The sequence below is a fragment of the Psammomys obesus genome, unplaced genomic scaffold (genome assembly GCF_907164565.1).
Source record: "Psammomys obesus unplaced genomic scaffold, mPsaObe1.curated_primary_1811, whole genome shotgun sequence".
Taxonomy (NCBI): domain Eukaryota; kingdom Metazoa; phylum Chordata; class Mammalia; order Rodentia; family Muridae; genus Psammomys; species Psammomys obesus.
The window spans coordinates 15068758-15087345 of NW_026596039.1; the positions used below are offsets into that span (position 1 = coordinate 15068758).

The window sequence follows — 18588 nt, forward strand, 5'->3', positions numbered from 1 at the left end:
AATTAGTGAAAACAAAACATAAAATAAGTGGAAACGGTAACAACCATTTAAAAACCAACCAACCAACCCTGCCTTTCTCTAAACTTCTGACAAACTCAAGCGACCAGTGGAGCCCCGGCGAGCAGAGGAGGCCGGGCCGCGGCGCACACCGACACCCCGTCGCTGTCGGGGGCGGCTCCAGGCAGAGGCCCGCCCCCGGGTGTCCCCCTCGGCCCGGCGCTCCGGCCCCTCCCTGGCCAGCAGAGCTGAGAGCCGGCGACCATGCACCGCGTCCGGCGGGCCCTGCTGCTGCGGCTGCCGCTCGCCCTGCTGGTGGCCGCGGGGGCCGGGGCGCGAGTGAGCGCGCCGCGGAGCCTGGCGTGGGGCCCGGGGCTGCAGGCCGCCGCCGTCCTGCCCGTGCGCTACTTCTTCCTGCAGTCGGTGGACTCGGACGGCCGGAACCTCACCAGCTCGCCGCCAGGTCAGCGCGGTCCCTGTCCCCACGCGTGGTCGTCTCCGCCCTGCGGGGGTCGCTCTCTCTCCCCTCCCATCGGCCCCCTTCCCTGCCCCCTGACACCCACGGGGAGACGCCACCCAAGTCCGTTGGGTGACTGTCTGACTCAGAGGCCGGGCCACAGGTCCCGCGCCATGACCGACGTGAGGGTAAGTGGAGGGAATGGGGCCCGTTCTGTCCTATGGGGCGCGGGGGTGCGATCACGTGGCCTGCAGGGCGAGACTTCCTTCCGGACTCAGCAGCCCGCTCGTCACCTAGGCGCTCCGAGGCCCTCCGTGCAGGCCATAGGAATCAGTGAAACTTCGTCAGGGTCCTCCTCCCTCATCTGACTGCTTCTCTGGACTTGCCCAACTGGTTTCAAGTTGTTGCCAGTCAGGATTTGCTAATTTGCGTCTAAATGTAAGGCTGCTCCCAACGCATCGCATCCTGTTTTGCCTGCAAAAGAGACCCGAGTAATCCAGGGCCTCCACAGTGCAAATTTCATGTACTTGGAGGTCACTGTGTATTTGGTAATCCTGGAGTAAAAGGAACATGGAAATGTCTGCCCATCAGGAAACTTGGGCCCTACCGAGAAAATAGACAATAAACAGCTGACCTATCAGGGCACAGGACAGTTGCTACAAAAGGGTGTGCAGCTTGGTGTGAACAGTGAGGACAGCCAGTAGGCCCTGGGATCTCTGGGAGGCTTTCGGGAGTAGGGGGTTTGGAAGCCCAGAAGGTTTTCTGGACATGCTTGCAGATGTGCAAAAGCGGAGACCGTGAGGACCAAGTGTTCAGAACAGGAGCCTGTGGGACACGGCTCAGATTCAAACCGTAACACCGTCTCTCCAATTCTGTAATAGATAAACGTACCCAGATAGGAACTCCTGTAGCTACAGCATGAGAGTAAGGATTTTTTTCTCTAATTTTTAAATTCTTTTTCCCCGTTACAGTTTTCTGCAGAGATTATGCTTTATTTATTTATACTTTCATGGACAGGCGCGTGTGCGTTTGCATATGCTGATCTGCTGTGGCTGGGGTTGTAGGCAGTTGTGAGCTGCCTAATGTGGTTGCTGGGAGTTGAGCATGTGTGCTCTGGAGAGGAGGAAGCACTCCTAACCACCCGGCCCCAAAGGATGGTAATGTTTCTATAGTGAGGGAAAAAAATCTTTAAAAAAAATGCAGTGTATGGGTGGGTCCTGGAGTGTCCATGGCAGGAGTCAGACATGTCTGGAGGATGAGGTAGCCCTAGGGTGTGACACTTTGGTCTTATGGGACTCTCTAGTTGGTAATGCAGGGCCAGTACTTTCCGTGTGACTGCAGAGAGCTTTGATACACTAAGTGCCCTTGAAAGGAAAAGTATCAGCCCAGGAACCCCAAGACCAAGTTCTCAGCATGAAGGCGATTTATTTGCTCCGGAGGGACAGAGGGTAGGGAATAAGAGACAAAGACAGGAGGACAGAGGGTGAGGGAGAAGGGAAGTGGCCAAATAAGCTGCTGAGCTTTAAGGATGTAATCTAACAGTTTCTAGCAAGGCAGAGGGAGCCAGGCGCGATGGTGCACGCCTTTAATCCCAGCACTCAGGGAGGCAGAGGCAAGTGGAGCACTGTGAGTTCGAGGCCAGCCTGGTCTACAGAGTGATTTCCAGGACAGTCAAGGATACACGGGAAACTCTGTGTCAACAACAACAAAAAAAGCAAGGCAGAAGGAATGGGAAAAAAAGGCAAGGCCAACCATACACTTATTTTCATTGCCACTTTGGAACTGTAATTTTGCTGCTGTTATGAATTGTAATGCAAATACCTGAAATCCAAGATATGTAACATGTGACCCCGTGAAAGAGTCATCCGACTCCGCCCTCGTGAGGGGTCACTGCCCACAGGTTGAGAACCACTGCTCTTGACTCAGCCTTTGCAATCATAAACTCCTAACTGTGGTGACCGCACTAGGCTCACACCAGACTGGCCCTGCCAACCGTCAGTTCGGTCACAGAGTAGGGAGGGCCTATGGGGCCCTATTCTCACTTCCTAGGGATTATTAGGTTCCGGGAGAGGGAAAGGCACCTTTAGTTGTGTGCCTGCTCAAGATCCCCTGTTGAGCCCAGCTCCGAATCCATGGTCACACAGACAGCCCTGGGTGGACACAGTGGACCACAAACAAGATCGAGACACCTGAAAGTTAAAAAGAGATTTGTGGAAAAGGGAAGGGGGTAGACAAGGCCGGGAGGGGGTTGGAGAAGGCAGAGGGCGACAGTGGTCCGTATGTATCAAACAGTGGGAAACTGTCAAAGGACAAAATTAATAAAAAGAAGGGACAGTTTCTCAGAAATGAGGGGCTCTAGATACTTAAATGGCACTGAATAACGTGTGTGTGTTCAACAGGGAGAAAGCTGAATTACTGCAGGGCCATTATTTCTATAGAGTGTGGACTCTTAACCACCCAAGCTTGAATGTTACTCAGAGGAGAAAAGACCAAGCAGGCGAAATGCTGCTTTCTCAAATGAATTGATCGGTTTTCATCCACTGTCGTTTTTGAATGGCTGGTGAGCCCCATATTAAGCCAGAGCCTTGGCTTAAGGATGGGCCGGACATAGTTGCTGGCCTCGAAAATCTTCCAGGCTGAAATGAATGTGCTTTACTGTGAAGACTGCAGGACAAAGGAATTTAGATACAAAGATACCTGTGTAATCAGGAAATGAGCTGCTTGCGGTGGTGCAGGCCTATAATCCCAGCCCTCCGGGAGGCAGAGGCAGGTGGACCTCTGTGAGTTCGAGGCCAGCCTGGTCTACTAAGTGAGTCCAGGACAGCCAAGGATACACAGAGAACCCTGTGTCAAAAAAACAAACAAACAAACAGAAACAAACCAAATCAAATAATCAGGAAATGGTAACATTATTTATATTTCTTTTGCTCACAGGTCACACACAGTTCAAAGTAGCAGTAAAATCCCTTTCACCTAGAGAGTCAGCCCGTATTTATGTCCCTAAACCTTTGGACAGAAACGATGGAACATTTTTGGTGAGGTACAGGATGCACGAGACGGTCCATGAAGGCCTCAGGATAGAGATCCTTTATGGTGGCGAGCATGTGGCTCAGTCTCCCTACACCCTGAAAGGTAAGCGTTGCTAGTCACCTGACCCCGCACTTAAGTGGGGTTCCTGCTTTTCAGATGGCTGTGGTGGCCCTTCAGTCAAATTCCACAGGGCAAACGTCTGTGTGCTCCCTGGAGCTCACTTTTTTTTTTTTTTTTTTCATTTTTGGCATTTTTAAAAAGTAGCATTTTTCTGAGTTTGGAGAGCACTGTCTGCTCTTGCAGAGGACCTGGGTTCAGTTCCCAGCATCCACACGGTAACTCACAATCATCTATAATTCCTGTTCTAGGGGACCCAATGTCCTCTTCTGACCTCTGCGGGCACCAGACATCTATGTATTGTACACACACACACACACACACACACACACACACACGCATACATGCATGCACACACATACACCATACACATGAAATAAACCATAAATTTTTTTTTTCTGCTTCATTTTGTATTATTCCCATTGCTGTATCTTTAAGTTTGTTCATCTTTTTTCCTCCAAGGCCAAGTTATTCCTACTGCCATTAATCTCCAGTAGTGTATTTTTTTTTTATCTCTTTGACTCCATTTTTAATTTCTCTAAGCTTTATCTCCCGGATGTGGCAGAGTTAATTGGACGTAAATTAATCCTTTCAAATTATGATTTGTTAGATGAAACTGAGCCACGTTTAATCTAGGGCTAATTATTCTCGACAGCTAAGACACGCCATCCTGAAGCCTGGAGGATGCAGAGGCTCTTCCGCCTGGCTGACGCAGCCAGGAGCGCTGTTCACTGACCCTCCAGGGTTGTTCCGGATGGCTCTTCCCTACCCTGGTGGTTTCCTCTCACAGATGCCCTGATCACAGGCCGGGCTGGATGCTCACCCACAGACCCCTGCATGTTTCTGGGCTCTTCCATATTTACTCCTGCCTTCACATGCTCTGTATTCCCATGCTCAGTTGCTTGTCTCTCCGCACGCTCAGCTCTTCCTCAGCACTTCCTCAGCGCGGTGAGAGTGTTCAGCCCTGCCCACGCCCTCTTCCTGTAAGCAGCAAGCTGTGTGACCTGTGAGGCTTACCTTGCTAGTGTCCGCCTCCAGGACTCACTGTCCTTCATCACCTCCTGTCCACAGTCTGCAAACTGTGAGCCTGTAAGTCATGTCAGGCTCTGTCCACCAGCATCGAGTGAAAAAACAAGCCATCGCCTCTTACTGCTCTAAAGTAGAAATCTTCGAGAAAAATCAGGCCTAATGATGTCATCTCAGCACTAGGCAGGTAAAGACAGGAGGGTCAGGACCAGCCTGGGCTACATGAGACTCTGTTTCCAAAGACCATAAATAGATCATCAAGAAAACTTAACATGGATATGTCCTGAAATTATGTTAGATTCATACACCTTGTTTTCTAAGTGTATCTTCAGAAAAGGCCTGTGCGTTCAACTGCCCAGGGCACACTTGATAGACCCCATTGGGTTTTTCTTTCCCTCTGAAATGTGCCAACCAAGGGAGCTTTAGAGACCTTGAGGGAAAGGCCTCCGTTTTCTCAGACTTACTGTTTCCACATTTGATTTTTTTCTGAAAACCAAGAAGCACTGCCTTTCCGTGCTAAACTGTGATTATTTTATAGTCATCGCTTACACCTCACTGGAAGCGACTGTCCCATCCAAGGGACTGGAGAGTGTTGGTTTGACAGGGAGCACATGCCGAGCAGGGGGCGGGTGCCCTGAAAGGGGGCAGAAGCGCGACCCTGATGTAATTACTCCACTACTGACTGGCCTAAGATAGATGCCCTCTCAGTCGCGTCCAGATGCGCAGAGTTTTCATCCGGTGCCCGCATCCCCTTCTGTCACGGGACGTGTTAACTCAGGGTGGCATTGTGTGTGTGTGTCACCCCCCAGGACCCGTGTACCACGAGTACTGTGACTGTCCAGAAGAGGACCCTCACGTCTGGCAGAAAACTCTGTCCTGTCCAGCCAAGGAACCACAGATCGAGCAGGATTTTTCTTCCTTTCCCAGCATCAATCTCCAGCAGATGCTGAAGGAAGTCCCCAAAAGATTTGGGGACGAGCGGGGTGCTGTTGTTCATTACACAGTTCTCAATAACCACATCTACCGGAGGTCTTTGGGGAAATACACAGACTTCAAAATGTTCTCTGATGAAATTTTGCTGTCGCTGGCAAGGAAGGTATGAAAATGAACGACCTGGGTCCAGAAATGTTACATACTTAGAAAGATAACGACTGATGACAGTAGATTTCGGGGCTCAGAAACGTGTCGGGAAATGCATAAGTCTCCTACCTTCGCAGATGGCTGCTTCCTGTAAGATTTAAATTAAGCTGGGCTTGGTGGCTCTTGCCTGAAATCCCAGCACTCAGGTTCATGAGACTTCAGTATAAGCTGGAATATGCCAGGACAGAGCATAAGTCTTGTTCAGTGGTCTAGAGGTTCTGGTAAGCTTAGTCATGATGTGAGTGTGTGTGGGGTGTAGAGATTTGGGCGGTTATTCAAGTTAGGGCAGGGTAGGGTCAGAATGCCTAATAAGGAAACTGATGCCCCATTCCAAGCAAGAGATGACAAGGACCTCAACTGAGTATCAGTCGTGGATACAGAAACGGGACAGAGGCCTCTAGAGGTAGCCAGCTTCCAGTTAAGTGAACGTGTCATATACTGCCCTTACCTAGGGCATACAGTGACATACAGTGACCATGAGGCCTTCTTCTCCCTCATCCCACCATCTTCAGTGGTCTCCTGGATTAGAAGTTCTTCAGAGTGCCAGGCTGGGGAGGTGGCTCAGTCAAGTGCTTGCTGTGTAAATGTTAGGACCTGAGTCCAATCCTCAGAACCCACATGAAAAAGGCCAGCGGTGATGGTGTGTGCTCTTGTTCCCAGTGCGAGGAAGGAGAGACAGGTGGGTCCCGAAGGCTCAGAGCTTAACCAGCCAGCTTAACCTCCGCAGATCCTGTGAGCAACTCTCTCAGGCTGTGAGAGACCAGGTCTCAAAAAAACAAGGTAGAAGGCTCTTGAGGAGAATGACCAGAGATTGACCACAGCCTGTCCTACACCCAAGGTGTGCACGCGCACACAAACACACACGCGCGCGCGAACACACACAGCCAAGAGACTGAGGCGTCCGATACCTCCCAGCACTAATGCTTGGCTTTTGTTTTTGTAGGTCGCCCTCCCAGATTTAGAATTTTATATTAACCTGGGAGATTGGCCCTTGGAGCATCGGAGGGTCAATGACACCCCCAGCCCTATACCTATAATTTCGTGGTGTGGCTCCTTGGATTCAAGGGACATTATCCTGCCCACGTATGATGTCACCCACTCCACACTTGAAGCAATGAGGGGTGTCACAAATGATCTCCTCTCTGTTCAGGGAAATACAGGTAAGTCAAGGCTAATTCTCTAGGGGAAATCTTAAGTGTGAAAAAAAGGTGAAGAGAATGTTTAACCAGAAATAATAAATGCATAAGCTTAGTCATTCTTACTTCTCACTAAGAAAAATGCTTAGCATGTGAGACTAGCATGTGCAAGGGCCCAGGCTCCACTTCCAGCATGACAAAGAAGGTACAGGCACCCCAAGGCTGAAGGAGAATGTTTAGGACTCTCCTAAATTGAAAATTAAAAACACATATTTTGGGGTAATAATGCCCAAGCCTATATGCATGGAGTCTCCTTAATCATTTGTAAATATCTTTTCAAGTCTGCACTTGGTTATACTTATATGAAAATTTAAGGCAGAAATTAAAGATACTTAATATGTATATTTGGTAAACTTGTTACTTAATTCTGACTACAATGCTTTTTATCAATGGAGGAAATGAGAGCAGATTCTAAAAAACATAATAGGATTGTGATCGTGGTGTAATTGGGGCATCATGAGCCCATCCTCCAACACTTCATAAGGAATTCTCTCATTCCATTTTTCTGTACTTCTTGAGTCTTTAAAACTAGAATACCTTCTCTCTTTTTATGAGTCCTTTCATTTTGATACAGTACCCTTTTTGAAACTCATTGGGCTGCAAAAATTTGGCTCCTTTTTCAGTCTCTATTTCTCTTTAATGTCATTTGGGGGACAATATCAGAGATTTGTGCAAAGTATCTAAAGATGAGAACAGAAAATGAAAGTAAGATGAAGACAATATGAAATAAAAATGGGCCTACTTTGAATTTGATAGCAGTGAATTTCTGAAAAGTATGCTGAGAAGATTGAATCCCCCGATTTCTACCTTCTGATATCTTGGATGTGCTGACAAGTACTTAACCAACAACATCTTTCTTTAGAATAAGATGTTTTGTCAGAGATTGGAATTTCCCTTCTACAAAAGAGAAGATACAGCTGGGCATGGTAACTCATGCCTGTAATCCTAGCTCTTGGAAGCCTAAGGCAGGAGGATTGTTATTAGTTAAGAGAGCCATCTGGGCTACATAGCCAGGAGCAGACCAGCCAGGGTGTACAGCAAGAGCCTGTCTCAAACTCCTTACATACCCATGTGAGGGTAGTGGGCCATATTAACTGCATTTAACAGAACAGTGTCTTCCCTGTGGCTGAGCTGGAGAGATGGGCTAGAGCACTCACTGCTCTTCAAGAAGGCCCAGGTTAAATTCCCAGCACCTACTGGATGACTCCTAACAGTGTGTTAACTGCAGTCCAAGGGGATCTGACTCCCTCCTCTGGCCTCTGTGGGCACCTCATGCGTGCAGTGCACAGACGTATATAAAATACTCATTCATGTAAAATAAAAATAAGGGGAAAATGGACTAAAAATCTGTTGGAGTTACTTAGCCATGCAGTTTTCCGCTGACATCATATACGAACAAAGCTCATGTGTGATTTGTGAAACGTGAAAGATGGAAGAAGCTATGGCCTTGGAAGTGGGACAAATAAGGTACCTCTTGTGCTTTGAGCTTGGCCTGGTAGTGTGTTGGCTACTTCCTGGTGTTGTACTACAGGAAATGGCAGTACCTGTGTGGGCTGTTCTTGGCATGTAAATGGGAGGGGCTGGGGCAAACAGGATGGTCTCAGAAGCATCTCTGGCAAAAGGAGACTCCGCCCAGATATTTTGGAAACAGCATCTGTGTTACAAAGTGAGCTTGTGAACAGCATCAGCACATAAATGGCAATGGTGGATTAAAGGTCATTGTACTGTCTTATGATTTCAGATTCTTAATCATCATTTTTTATGGCCTCAAACTTCTAGGGCCTTCCTGGATCAATAAAACAGAGAAAGCTTTCTTCCGAGGTAGAGATAGCCGGGAAGAGAGGCTGCAGTTGGTACAGCTGTCCAAAGAAAATCCACAGCTGCTAGATGCAGGAATTACAGGATATTTCTTTTTCCAAGAGAAAGAAAAAGAGCTTGGAAAAGCCAAATTGATGGGTTTCTTTGATTTCTTTAAGGTATGAGTCTTCCTATGGCTATGAAGTGATAAACTGTGTCCAAAGTCTACGAAACAGGTGGTCCAGGCAGGATGCCTCGGTTTGTGAGCTAACTTTGCTTTCAGACTTTCCTTCAGACCGAGGAAATCACAGAGCTCTGGCAGTCTGTCTGTCTCTGTTAATTTTGTTTACCAAATAATGTAGAACTGTACTTAATGCTTAGAGTTAATATGAGGTTTGGGTGTATTTATTGTAGCTTTTCCCTTTGATTTAATGAGCTGGAAAGATAAGTGTCTTTTACACGGAGTGATCTCAAGTATCCTTGGTAAATGAAGAGAGCATTCATTTTTATGTATGCAAAATAGGAGCCGGAGCGGGAGTTCGGGACCTGCTTATATTCCCTTCTTCATTGCCTCTTAGTGACTCTGCTGTCCCCTGCTGCCTGCCATATTCTTTTACTCTCTTCTTGCATTGACTTGTGTGTGTGTGTGTGTATTGGAATTTGTACATACATGTATATATGTGATATGGTGTGCATGTGTGTGTTTGTGTTGCGTGCACACAACTTCCTTAGAATTTAGAGCTGGCTAGGAAACACGTGGTATTGATCATTTAAGAAACTGTTAGGCAGTTAGGGTGTAGCCCAGTGCGGAGGGCTTCTGTTGCACGTGTGAGGCATAGATGCGATCTCCACCACTGAGAAGGAAAGAGGGAGAATGGAAGGGAGAATGGGAGGGAGGAGCTGGGCCACCATATGTGGAAATGGATCATCTTCATCTCCGGGGTTTTACGATGAAAAGCACAGCAAACTCGAGTTCAGAATGTAGGTTTATGCATTTCTCTGTGTACTGGTTTTCTCACTTGTTTAAAAAAAATGCCTCATAATTAAATTGATAAATGCTTTTGAAATAGAAATCAAAACTTACTAATACAATATATGCCAGCAAAATAACTACTTCTCCAGGTTCCTCTCAACTATTTTATACACCTCTCTCTCTCTCTGTCTCTCTCTTTCTGTATGTGTGTGTGTGTGTAATTCAGATGACACCTTACCAGAGTTAATTCTCTCCCTTTACCATGTGGGTCCTGGGAATTGAACTTGAGGACCAGAGGAGCTGGTCTGGCAGCCAGCTCCTCTACTCACGGAGCTACCTTAGCTACAGTTTACAGGCTGCTAAGATATAAATTCTGTTGTATGTAAACTCTAGTTTACCAGCCTATAAACTATTAGAGACAGTGCCTTTCTGTTTGGTGGGCTTAGTATAAGGAACAAATGAAATGGTTTATACATGAAATTTAGAACATTTTAATACCTGCTCTGGTTACGGAAGTCTAGACTCTGCCCTTCACACATGTAATTGAAACGGGCTCTTGTTCCTGTCCTAAAATTTCCTATAAGGGAGCCATTAAAGGCTGGCTATCATTTTTATACAAAGAGAAAATAAAAGGTAAATGAAATGCAAACACAGATGTGGGAAAATGTGTATTTATTTTTAAAGTGCTGGTGAGAAGCAGAAGGAAAGCAAATGGCCTTATGAGATTTTTCTTTTCTTTTACTCTTCTAGTACAAGTACCAGGTGAATGTGGATGGGACTGTGGCCGCATACAGGTACCCATACCTCATGCTTGGGGACAGCCTGGTTCTGAAGCAGGAGTCTCCATACTATGAACACTTCTACGGGGCTCTAAAGCCTTGGAAACACTACATTCCCATTAAAAGAAACCTCAGTGATTTACTAGAGAAGGTGAAATGGGCCAAGGTATGTTTCAAGCAATTTTTCTTTCCTTGGGCAATGATAAGGTTATTAATATGGGGAAGCTGTGTTCTGTCAGGACCTAATGTATCATAATGAAATCAAATCAAAGGAAATAGGATTTTCCAAAAAATATGTTCCTTTAAATAGCAAAAGAAAGGAAATCAGGGGTCAGAGAGGCAGCTGATCCGTTAAGAGTACTTGCTGCTCTTCCGAAGGACGAGTTTGGCTTCCTGAGTCACCTTGGACAGCTCTCAGTGACCTGTAAGTCAGATCCAGGGGCTCAGATGGCCCGTTCTGGCTTCTGTTGCTACTCTCGTGCACAAGCCCACATCAGGTACACACATGCACACACGCACAAGAGAAAGAAAGGAGCTGGACATGGCGGCACACACTTTTAATCCCAGCACTGAAGGAGGCAGATCTCTGTGAGTTACAGCCAGGCTGATCTACGTAGTGAGTTCAGGACAGCCAGGGCTACACAGAGGAACCCAAAAATTAAATAAGGAAATAAAAACAGAGAGAGAGAGAGGAAAGAGCTCAGAATCATTTTGTATACCCTCTATCAATATTGTTGAAGGTTAGATTTGAAGTCTAGTGTTGTATATAATATATCTTTTCTAAATGAATCACTCTTTGCACCTCTACATGCAAAACAAGAACACACACAATGTAAATAATAGATTGAAAAGACCAGAGTTGAAAGGCTTTGTATATAAAGAGAACATTTCAGGCAACTACGATACTCTTTTTCATATAGGAAAAAACCCACAAGTCTTACCCAACGTAAGCTACACAGCATCCCAAGAACATAAAACAGGGATTCTTTTTCTTAAGGAATAACATTTAAAACTATTGGGGTTTACTATGAAGCTATAAAAATTTATCCTTCCATTGTAATATTTTTTTATTTTTAAGTTTTAAGAAGTAAGATTTGGTTATGGAAATAATGAATCAGAATCATTGTTCTGGCCTTTCTAAGATCCACAATTTGCCAGCAAACAGCTTTTCATACCAGTTTGTATGCACAAAATAAGCATTTTGCATGACTCTAATTAGGAGCATTGGCTCTTCCTGGCTCTACAGCCTGTGAGCACTAAAGAATGAATAATTTTTTATTACAACATTATAGTCCCTTGTGGCTACCGCTTTGTGACAAAACATTTTGCCATTGACTGTATATTTAAATGAAGTTTTATGAAAACCACATTTTTATTATTTTAATTTTACACGTGTCAGTATAAGAGTCTGTGCACGTGAGCAAAGACGCCCTCAAAGGCCAGAGGCCTCAGGTGCCCAGGAGCTGGAGTTGAGAACCATGGAGGTGGCTGCCAGTCCTTTGCAAGAGTGGTACTCACAACTGCCAAGCCATCTCCCCAGCCCCAAAGCTTTTATTTTATTTTATTTTGGTTTTTTAAGACAGGGTTTCTCTGTGTAGCCCTGGCTGTCCTGGACTCACTCTGTACACTAGGCTGTCCTGGAACTCACAGAGGTCTGCAGCCTGGCATTTGAGCCATTTGAACTTGGAAATTGATTCATTGTGTTCTTCGGCAGAGAGAGCTGCTGGGAGATGAGGACCCCTGGTTCTCTCCATGGGTAGCAACGAAAGCACCAGAATAGTCACAGAAGAGGCCTGTGAGTGCTGTGGGGTCAGGCCCCACACCTGTCTCTGCTCTTTAACAGACATTGACTGACTTCTCCCATGGCCTCCCTTGTAAGGTAGAGCCCACTGTAGGCGGCTCCCCTCGCCCCGTGCTTCTTAGAGCCACCTTCCTTGGCTCACTCTCACCCGCACTTAGCTTTCTTGGTGGGCTGCTGCAGTAACTTTGATTTTTATTGTTTGCCTTTTAGGAAAACGATGAAGAGGCGAAGAAGATCGCGAAAGAAGGGCAGTTAGCTGCTAGGGACCTGCTCCAGCCGCCCAGGCTTTACTGCTACTATTATAGAGTACTACAGGTCAGTTCAGAGTGCCTGTCCTGCTGGGTCAGGGGTCCGTGGACCACGTGTGTGGACTGGACACTTTGTGCCGTGCTTCCTGCGGGGATCAGGGGCGCTTGTGGAAAGAATGTGGGTTCAGCTGAGACCCTGGGAAGAAAGGACCAGTGCTGACTCCCTCTGGAGCCGCCACACTCTGTTTCGTTTTTGGTTTTGTGTGTGTGTTTTTGGTTTGGTTTGGTTTTGTGTGTGTTTTTTTTATTGAGGTATGGCCTTGGCTGTCCTAGAACTAGCTCTATAGATCAGGCTAGCTTTGAACTCACAGACAGCCTCCTGCCTCTTTCTCCTGAGTGCTGGGGTTAAAGGCGAGCACTATCACTGCCCAGCCTAATGCACATTTGTAATCTTCGTTCTGCGTTATAAAAATAATGGAAATACGTAACAAGGAGGACCCAAGTGAGGCTGCTTAAATCTCACTCAGAAAGAGAAATAGAACAGACAGTGGAAGTGGCTGAAGAGAGGGAACAAGACAGAAGCCTAGCGTAGCTGTCCTCTGAGAGGCTCCACCCAGCAGCAGAAGATAAGACCCACAGCCAAACATGGGGCAAAGCATAGGGAGTCTTGTGGAAGAGTGGAGGGAAGGATAGAAGGACCTGGAGGTGACAGGAGTACCACAAGAAGACCAACAGAGCCAACTAACCAGGGCCCAGAGGGGCTTGTGGAGACTGAAGCACTAACCAAGGACTATGCATGAGCTGGACCTAGGCCTCCTACACAGATGTACCTGATGGACAGCTCGGGCTTCATGTGGGTTCCCTAGTAAAGTGGAACAGGGGCTGCCTCTGACATGGACTCTGTTGCCTGCTTTTTGATTACTTCTCCCTGGCTGGGCAGCAAGTATAAAAGAAAAAAATGGAGGCTTAGAGCCCATGATGCTCCTCCATCTTGTCATTGTGCGCCCCCTGGTGGTTGATCCTTAGAGAAATAAAGGCCAATTGTGTAAACACAACCTTCTTGCCATCCTTAGATGGGTTCCATCCTCTCTACTAATCTAGTTTTAATCTTTTTTTTTTAACTTTAATTATATTCTATTTATTTATTTTGTGAGCTCAGTGGGAAAGGGCGAGCATAGTGCCCGTGGAGTTCAGAGGACAGTTTATGGGAGTTGCTTCTCTCCTTCCACCATGTAGGTTCCAGGGATTGAACCAGGGCTTTAGGATGGGCGTCAGGCACCTTCACTCACTAAGCCGTCTTACCAGCCCCAGCTTTAATTTCAATGGTAGGCGCTTCTGCCTTTAGCATGTTGAGTGGGCCCACTTAGCTATGCTGTTGCTTTGTTGGCGTGAGATCAACACTAGGAGTGTAAGACCAAGTGGATACAGAGGGAACGGAGGGAAGGAGTTGGTACACAGGGATACTTATGACCAGAGCAGGACACTGCACAGGCCTCTTGTCATGGCTCTGACTCCAGACCTGCAGGATGGATTGCAACAGCCATCTGCGCACTCCATCTGGAGAAGCACGTTATCTTAGCTTGCTACAAGAATTCAACAATAGACTATTCAGTGGAATTGAGAATAAGTGCTCTTTTGTTTCAAGTAGGGGCGCTTAGCTCAGTCAGTATTCTGCCTGACTATGAGCTCTTAACACCGTTTATAGTAAAGAAAGTTAAAATGTAACTATGAGACTAGAATGGGCCAGACCTTTGGTTTAGGTCTGGAACATCATGATTGGAGGAGGAGGAGTGCAGGAGGTGGACTAGAGTGAAGCAGGAGCTAAAATAAACCTTCTGTTCCTTCCATACTTATTTCAGAAATATGCTGAGCGCCAGGCCAGCAAGCCCACGGTCCGTGATGGAATGGAACCTGTTCCCCAGCCAGATGACAGCGGGTCCATTTGCCGGTGCCACAGGAAGCTTCTTGAGAGGGAAGAGCTTTAAGGCGAGCCAGGTTCGCACACCTTCGTATGCCGGCTGCATCTTTAAGACTTGTGAAAGATGCTAAGACGTGACGAGAAACCAGGCCTGGTGGATTAGGCTCACATCTGTAAGCCTCACATCTGGAGGCAGAGGCGAGAGAATTCCACTAGTGCAAAGCCCACCTGAGCTACAGATGATTTCCAGGCCAGCCCAGACTACCCGGTTGGATCTTATCAAAAAGCCGGAATGAAGAATAAATGTAGAGAAATGCTAAGCATGTAATCCCACACTCGGGAGCCTGAGTTGAGATGATCATGAGTTTCAGTATTACCAAATACCTTTGGATATTCATTTATTTTGAGTGAAAACTGCTTATTTGAGTACCATAGTGGATAAAAAAGGCTTCTGAATCAACTGGGAATCTGTGAATGCCACAGGCCCTGGTTTGTTTCTGTATCAAAGATTTAAAACATAACTTTCACTGACTTTTACACTCAGTTATGGAGAGAAAAGTGTTTGGGGAGGGTTTTGTTTTCTCCTCACTCTGTAGTTTCTCCTCTTGCAAGCTGCTCCGGAAGCTTGGCGGTGGCAGCCTCCTTTTGGAAGATCTCATGAGGCTGGCTAAGGAACAAGTTGCCACTATTTAAAGTAGCATGGAGTCTGGAGGAACGTGCCACATCGTTAAAATTTTTTCTGCTAGGTTTTTGCCAGGACTTTAGTCAGAATTAGGAGGAAATTGTGTCTTACACTGGCAAGTCACAGTCTGTCTTGGTTGTACACCTATTAAAGACAGCATAACTATTGAGGTAGACACCCACATCCCCTGGGTATGTATATTCTAGGAATATAACAAAATAACAGTTGTCAAAATGAGATCTTTAATTCTTTTTTTTTTTCTCCATCCAAGAGACCTTGAAAACTGCTACAGCCAGCTTTAGGAAGCCTCTGTACCCTGATTCACTAATAAGCAGATGACAGAGGCAGGTACTTATTCCTGGATCTACAGACCCTCCTCTCTTTCAGTAGGTTGATTAACAGCCTATGGAAGCATTAAAATCAAGGCTTTGGAACTCGCCTCCACCTTGTAGGACAGGGTCAGGATCTAAGTCTCATACCATAAATGCATTTCTAGTTCCTCCGAGCATCATCAACTCAGGACGCTGTTTATGGCAGAATGCACTGTTAACACAAGGACTGCCCACACCCCCAGAGTGAAAGCACTCCCTCATCTGAAGTCTTCACTTGGTCATATCTGTTCTCCTGAAGACCAAGAACACAAGAATTTATGTTTTAACTAGATCACAGTAGTGTATCATCGAGACAAATATCCCATCACCAATTCAAAGCCTCCCTGTGGGGTATGAAATAAAGGACAAGCTGTCCTGAGGCCCGCTTGTGGAGCATCTGAGTCTGACTTACATTGTGCATAGAGAGTAGGGTTTATTGAGATCCGTGTCGGAAGAAAGGCTGCCTCCCTCATTTTGCCCTCTTTAACCCCAGGTCCAGAAAGCAAATGGTAGTTTGTTAGAGACACGTTAAGTCTTTTAAATTGTTGCCTTTTATGCTGAACAGTCCTCGAAGTTAAAAGCAAGTTGAGACAAACCAGGCAGTTTCTATTGACTTGTCAGAGTTCCCATGATTCTTAGCTTAAAGCGCCCCACCTTGGAACATTTCACTGAAGACTTGGAAACATGCGCCTGCAGGGACATTTCACATCCAAACTGTAACAAGTCTATCAAGAAACCTAGATAACCCCACATCTCCCCAATTTGAGCCCTTGAAGTGAGTTTTACTTGGCTTTTTGGTTTATTAACTTGGATGTATCTTGGTGAAACAACCTGGAATTTTAAGCCCTGATTCCTTCCCTTTCAACCCACCTATTAGCCACATAGGCCCACTAGCCACTTTTAATACTGAAATTTTTATTAAAATATATCTGGCTTTGGAGGCCATGAATTAAAAGAATAGAGGGAAATACCTGAGGGGGTGGGAGGGAGGAAAGGGGACAATGATATAACTACATTTCAACCTTAACAAAAAAAATTTCAATCTGACTTTTGAAAAGAGAGAATTAATGATACATTTCGAGTAAACTGTCTACAGTGTTTGTGGCTTCAAACACTGAGTGGCCATCACCCATCAATGGGGCATTGCCCAGATAGATGCAGACGAGTGGGGGAACGCGGTGCCACCACAGACAAGAACAAAGCAGTTTTAATTATGCAGTAGTGAAAACTTTCTGTGTTGTGTTCAGTAAAAACCAAAGGCTCAGGATGTAGAACCTGAAACCAAAGACAAAAAGACAATGGTTGGGTTTAAAGGACAAACTGCCAGTGTTGGGGAAGGTGTAAAGAGAAGGGAATTTTTGCTTTTTGCTTTATACCTTTCTATAATATCCAAATTGTTTTTTGACTATGAATATAAATCAGATTGTAAAATTAAAATGTCAACATGGTAAAAGAATAAATGCACAGAGGGTATAAGAAGGAAAAATGGATATTTATGTTTTCACAGTTCTGTATTAAAAACCTATGTCTAGAATTTTGTCATACGGATTTATTATATACTTTTTTTTAATAAAGCAAATTTTCTTAATAAAAATGGGAAGCTATTTATTTTGTCTTAAGCAAGACATACCTGTACCCTGGTATGTTTATGACTGACTTCGTCTAAACTGATTGGTTTTTTTTTTTTAAGATTTTATTTATTTTCTGTGTATGAGTGTTGCTTGCATATATGTTAGTACCCCACACGCCTGCCTGGGGCCCACAGAGGCCAGAAAAGAGATTTAGATTCCCTGGAGCCGAAGTTATGAGTGATTGGGAGCTGCCATGTGGGTGCTGGAAACTGAACCTGGGTCCTCTGCAAGAGCAGCCAGTGCTCCTCCCACCTGAGCCCTCTCCATTTCCTCATGAATAACTCAACTGAGACTGCTGCTGTGGCCATTCTGTTCCTATTGGGCATAAATAGAAAAAAAAAAAAAATACACCACTTCAAAAAAAAAAAAAAAAAAAAAACTAATTTTTAAAGCTCACAGCCACGGAGTGGGTGGTGGCAAACAAGCTCTTTTCCACAACTCTTGCTTCTGGTGCAAGCCCCATTCACCAAACTCAGCCTGGGCGGTTACACTCAACGCACGCGTGGATTTTAATCCTCCCTTTCGGTAGCTGCGGAGGAAGGAGCAAAGGCCACTGCCACAGGGCATTAGGCTGAGAACAGCACAAGGAGCCCTGGGCCCTCAAGGAGATGCACCAAGACAGCCCGAGGCCCCTCTAAAGTCCACTCCTTCCCTGAGCACCACCTAGAGCGGCTGATCTGGGCGTGCTGGGGAGCATGGTGGGAAGGGGTGAGGCTCCGCCAGACAGGCTTTAGGCCTAAGACTCTACTCCAGGCCTCGTTACTTTTCTCATAGGAGGTGAGGGTTTGGGAACCAGAATTGAAATTTTCACCGAGCTCCTTCCGTCAGCCTCACCTCACCCGTGGTTCCCTAGGGGCGCACAAACCCAGCCTTCCCCTTTAAAGGTGCCTTTTCCCTAGAAGTCCACCTGCACCCCCAACCCCCAGGTCCCAAGCTCCGAGCTCCAAGCCACCTGGGCCACCGTCGGTCTCCTCAAAGCCCAACAAATCCCCCATCCGCTCAACACCCCCACCCCATCCCCATCCCCAACTGCCTCAGTCCTTAGCCTGGTCCTGAGCCTGGAAGACGAGGAACAGCGCCATCTGCTGGTCCCACAGATGTCGCCGTGCTGTTGTGGAGCGGGGAGAGGCCCGTCACACAGAGCGGAAGCTCTTGCCAGACCAGAGCTTCACCCGACAAGGGCAGCCGTAGCTATGCCCCCCTCCTCTCCGTTGTTGTGATCAACCCCATTTTAAGCATGTTTAAGCAGAGGAAAAAAATCTGGACCCTGTTCGGCGAGGCTGAGTCCTGTAGGGGAATGGTGGGAGTATCACAGCCGGACAGCGCTCAACTGAAACCCAGGAGACACGGACTGGAGCTCTAGGAACGGCCTAACAGAATACACGGACTGTGTGGGAATAAGGAACGGGTTTTGGGAAAGAAGAG

The 18588-nt window shown here is 46.4% G+C and overlaps 1 protein-coding gene across 3 annotated transcripts; it reads left to right on the top strand.

Moving 5' to 3' along the window:
• The first annotated feature begins 227 nt into the window (after positions 1-227).
• On the top strand, positions 228-17102 carry Poglut3 (protein O-glucosyltransferase 3). 3 transcript variants are annotated; one of them, XM_055622227.1, is made up of 8 exons: positions 228-460; positions 3389-3586; positions 5437-5723; positions 6711-6927; positions 8743-8939; positions 10484-10678; positions 12524-12628; positions 14421-17102. In XM_055622227.1, the coding sequence occupies exons 1-8, from the start codon at positions 262-264 to the stop codon at positions 14544-14546; spliced, it is 1524 nt and encodes a 507-aa protein (XP_055478202.1). In that variant the 5' UTR covers positions 228-261; the 3' UTR covers positions 14547-17102. The 3 variants fall into 3 exon arrangements, with proteins under 3 accessions (XP_055478202.1, XP_055478204.1, XP_055478203.1); XM_055622229.1 differs by lacking the exon at positions 228-460 and adding an exon at positions 480-642; XM_055622228.1 differs by lacking the exon at positions 228-460 and adding an exon at positions 741-892.
• The last annotated feature ends 1486 nt before the right edge of the window (positions 17103-18588 follow it).

Excerpts from the sequence above, each read along its gene's own strand:
- Poglut3 (XM_055622227.1), top strand. The coding sequence starts at position 262 with ATGCACCGCGTCCGGCGGGCCCTGCTGCTGCGGCTGCCGCTCGCCCTG. Across the intron at positions 461-3,388 it reads CCTCACCAGCTCGCCGCCAG|GTCACACACAGTTCAAAGTA; the intron begins GTCAGCGCGGTC and ends TTTTGCTCACAG. Across the intron at positions 8,940-10,483 it reads GTTTCTTTGATTTCTTTAAG|TACAAGTACCAGGTGAATGT; the intron begins GTATGAGTCTTC and ends TTACTCTTCTAG.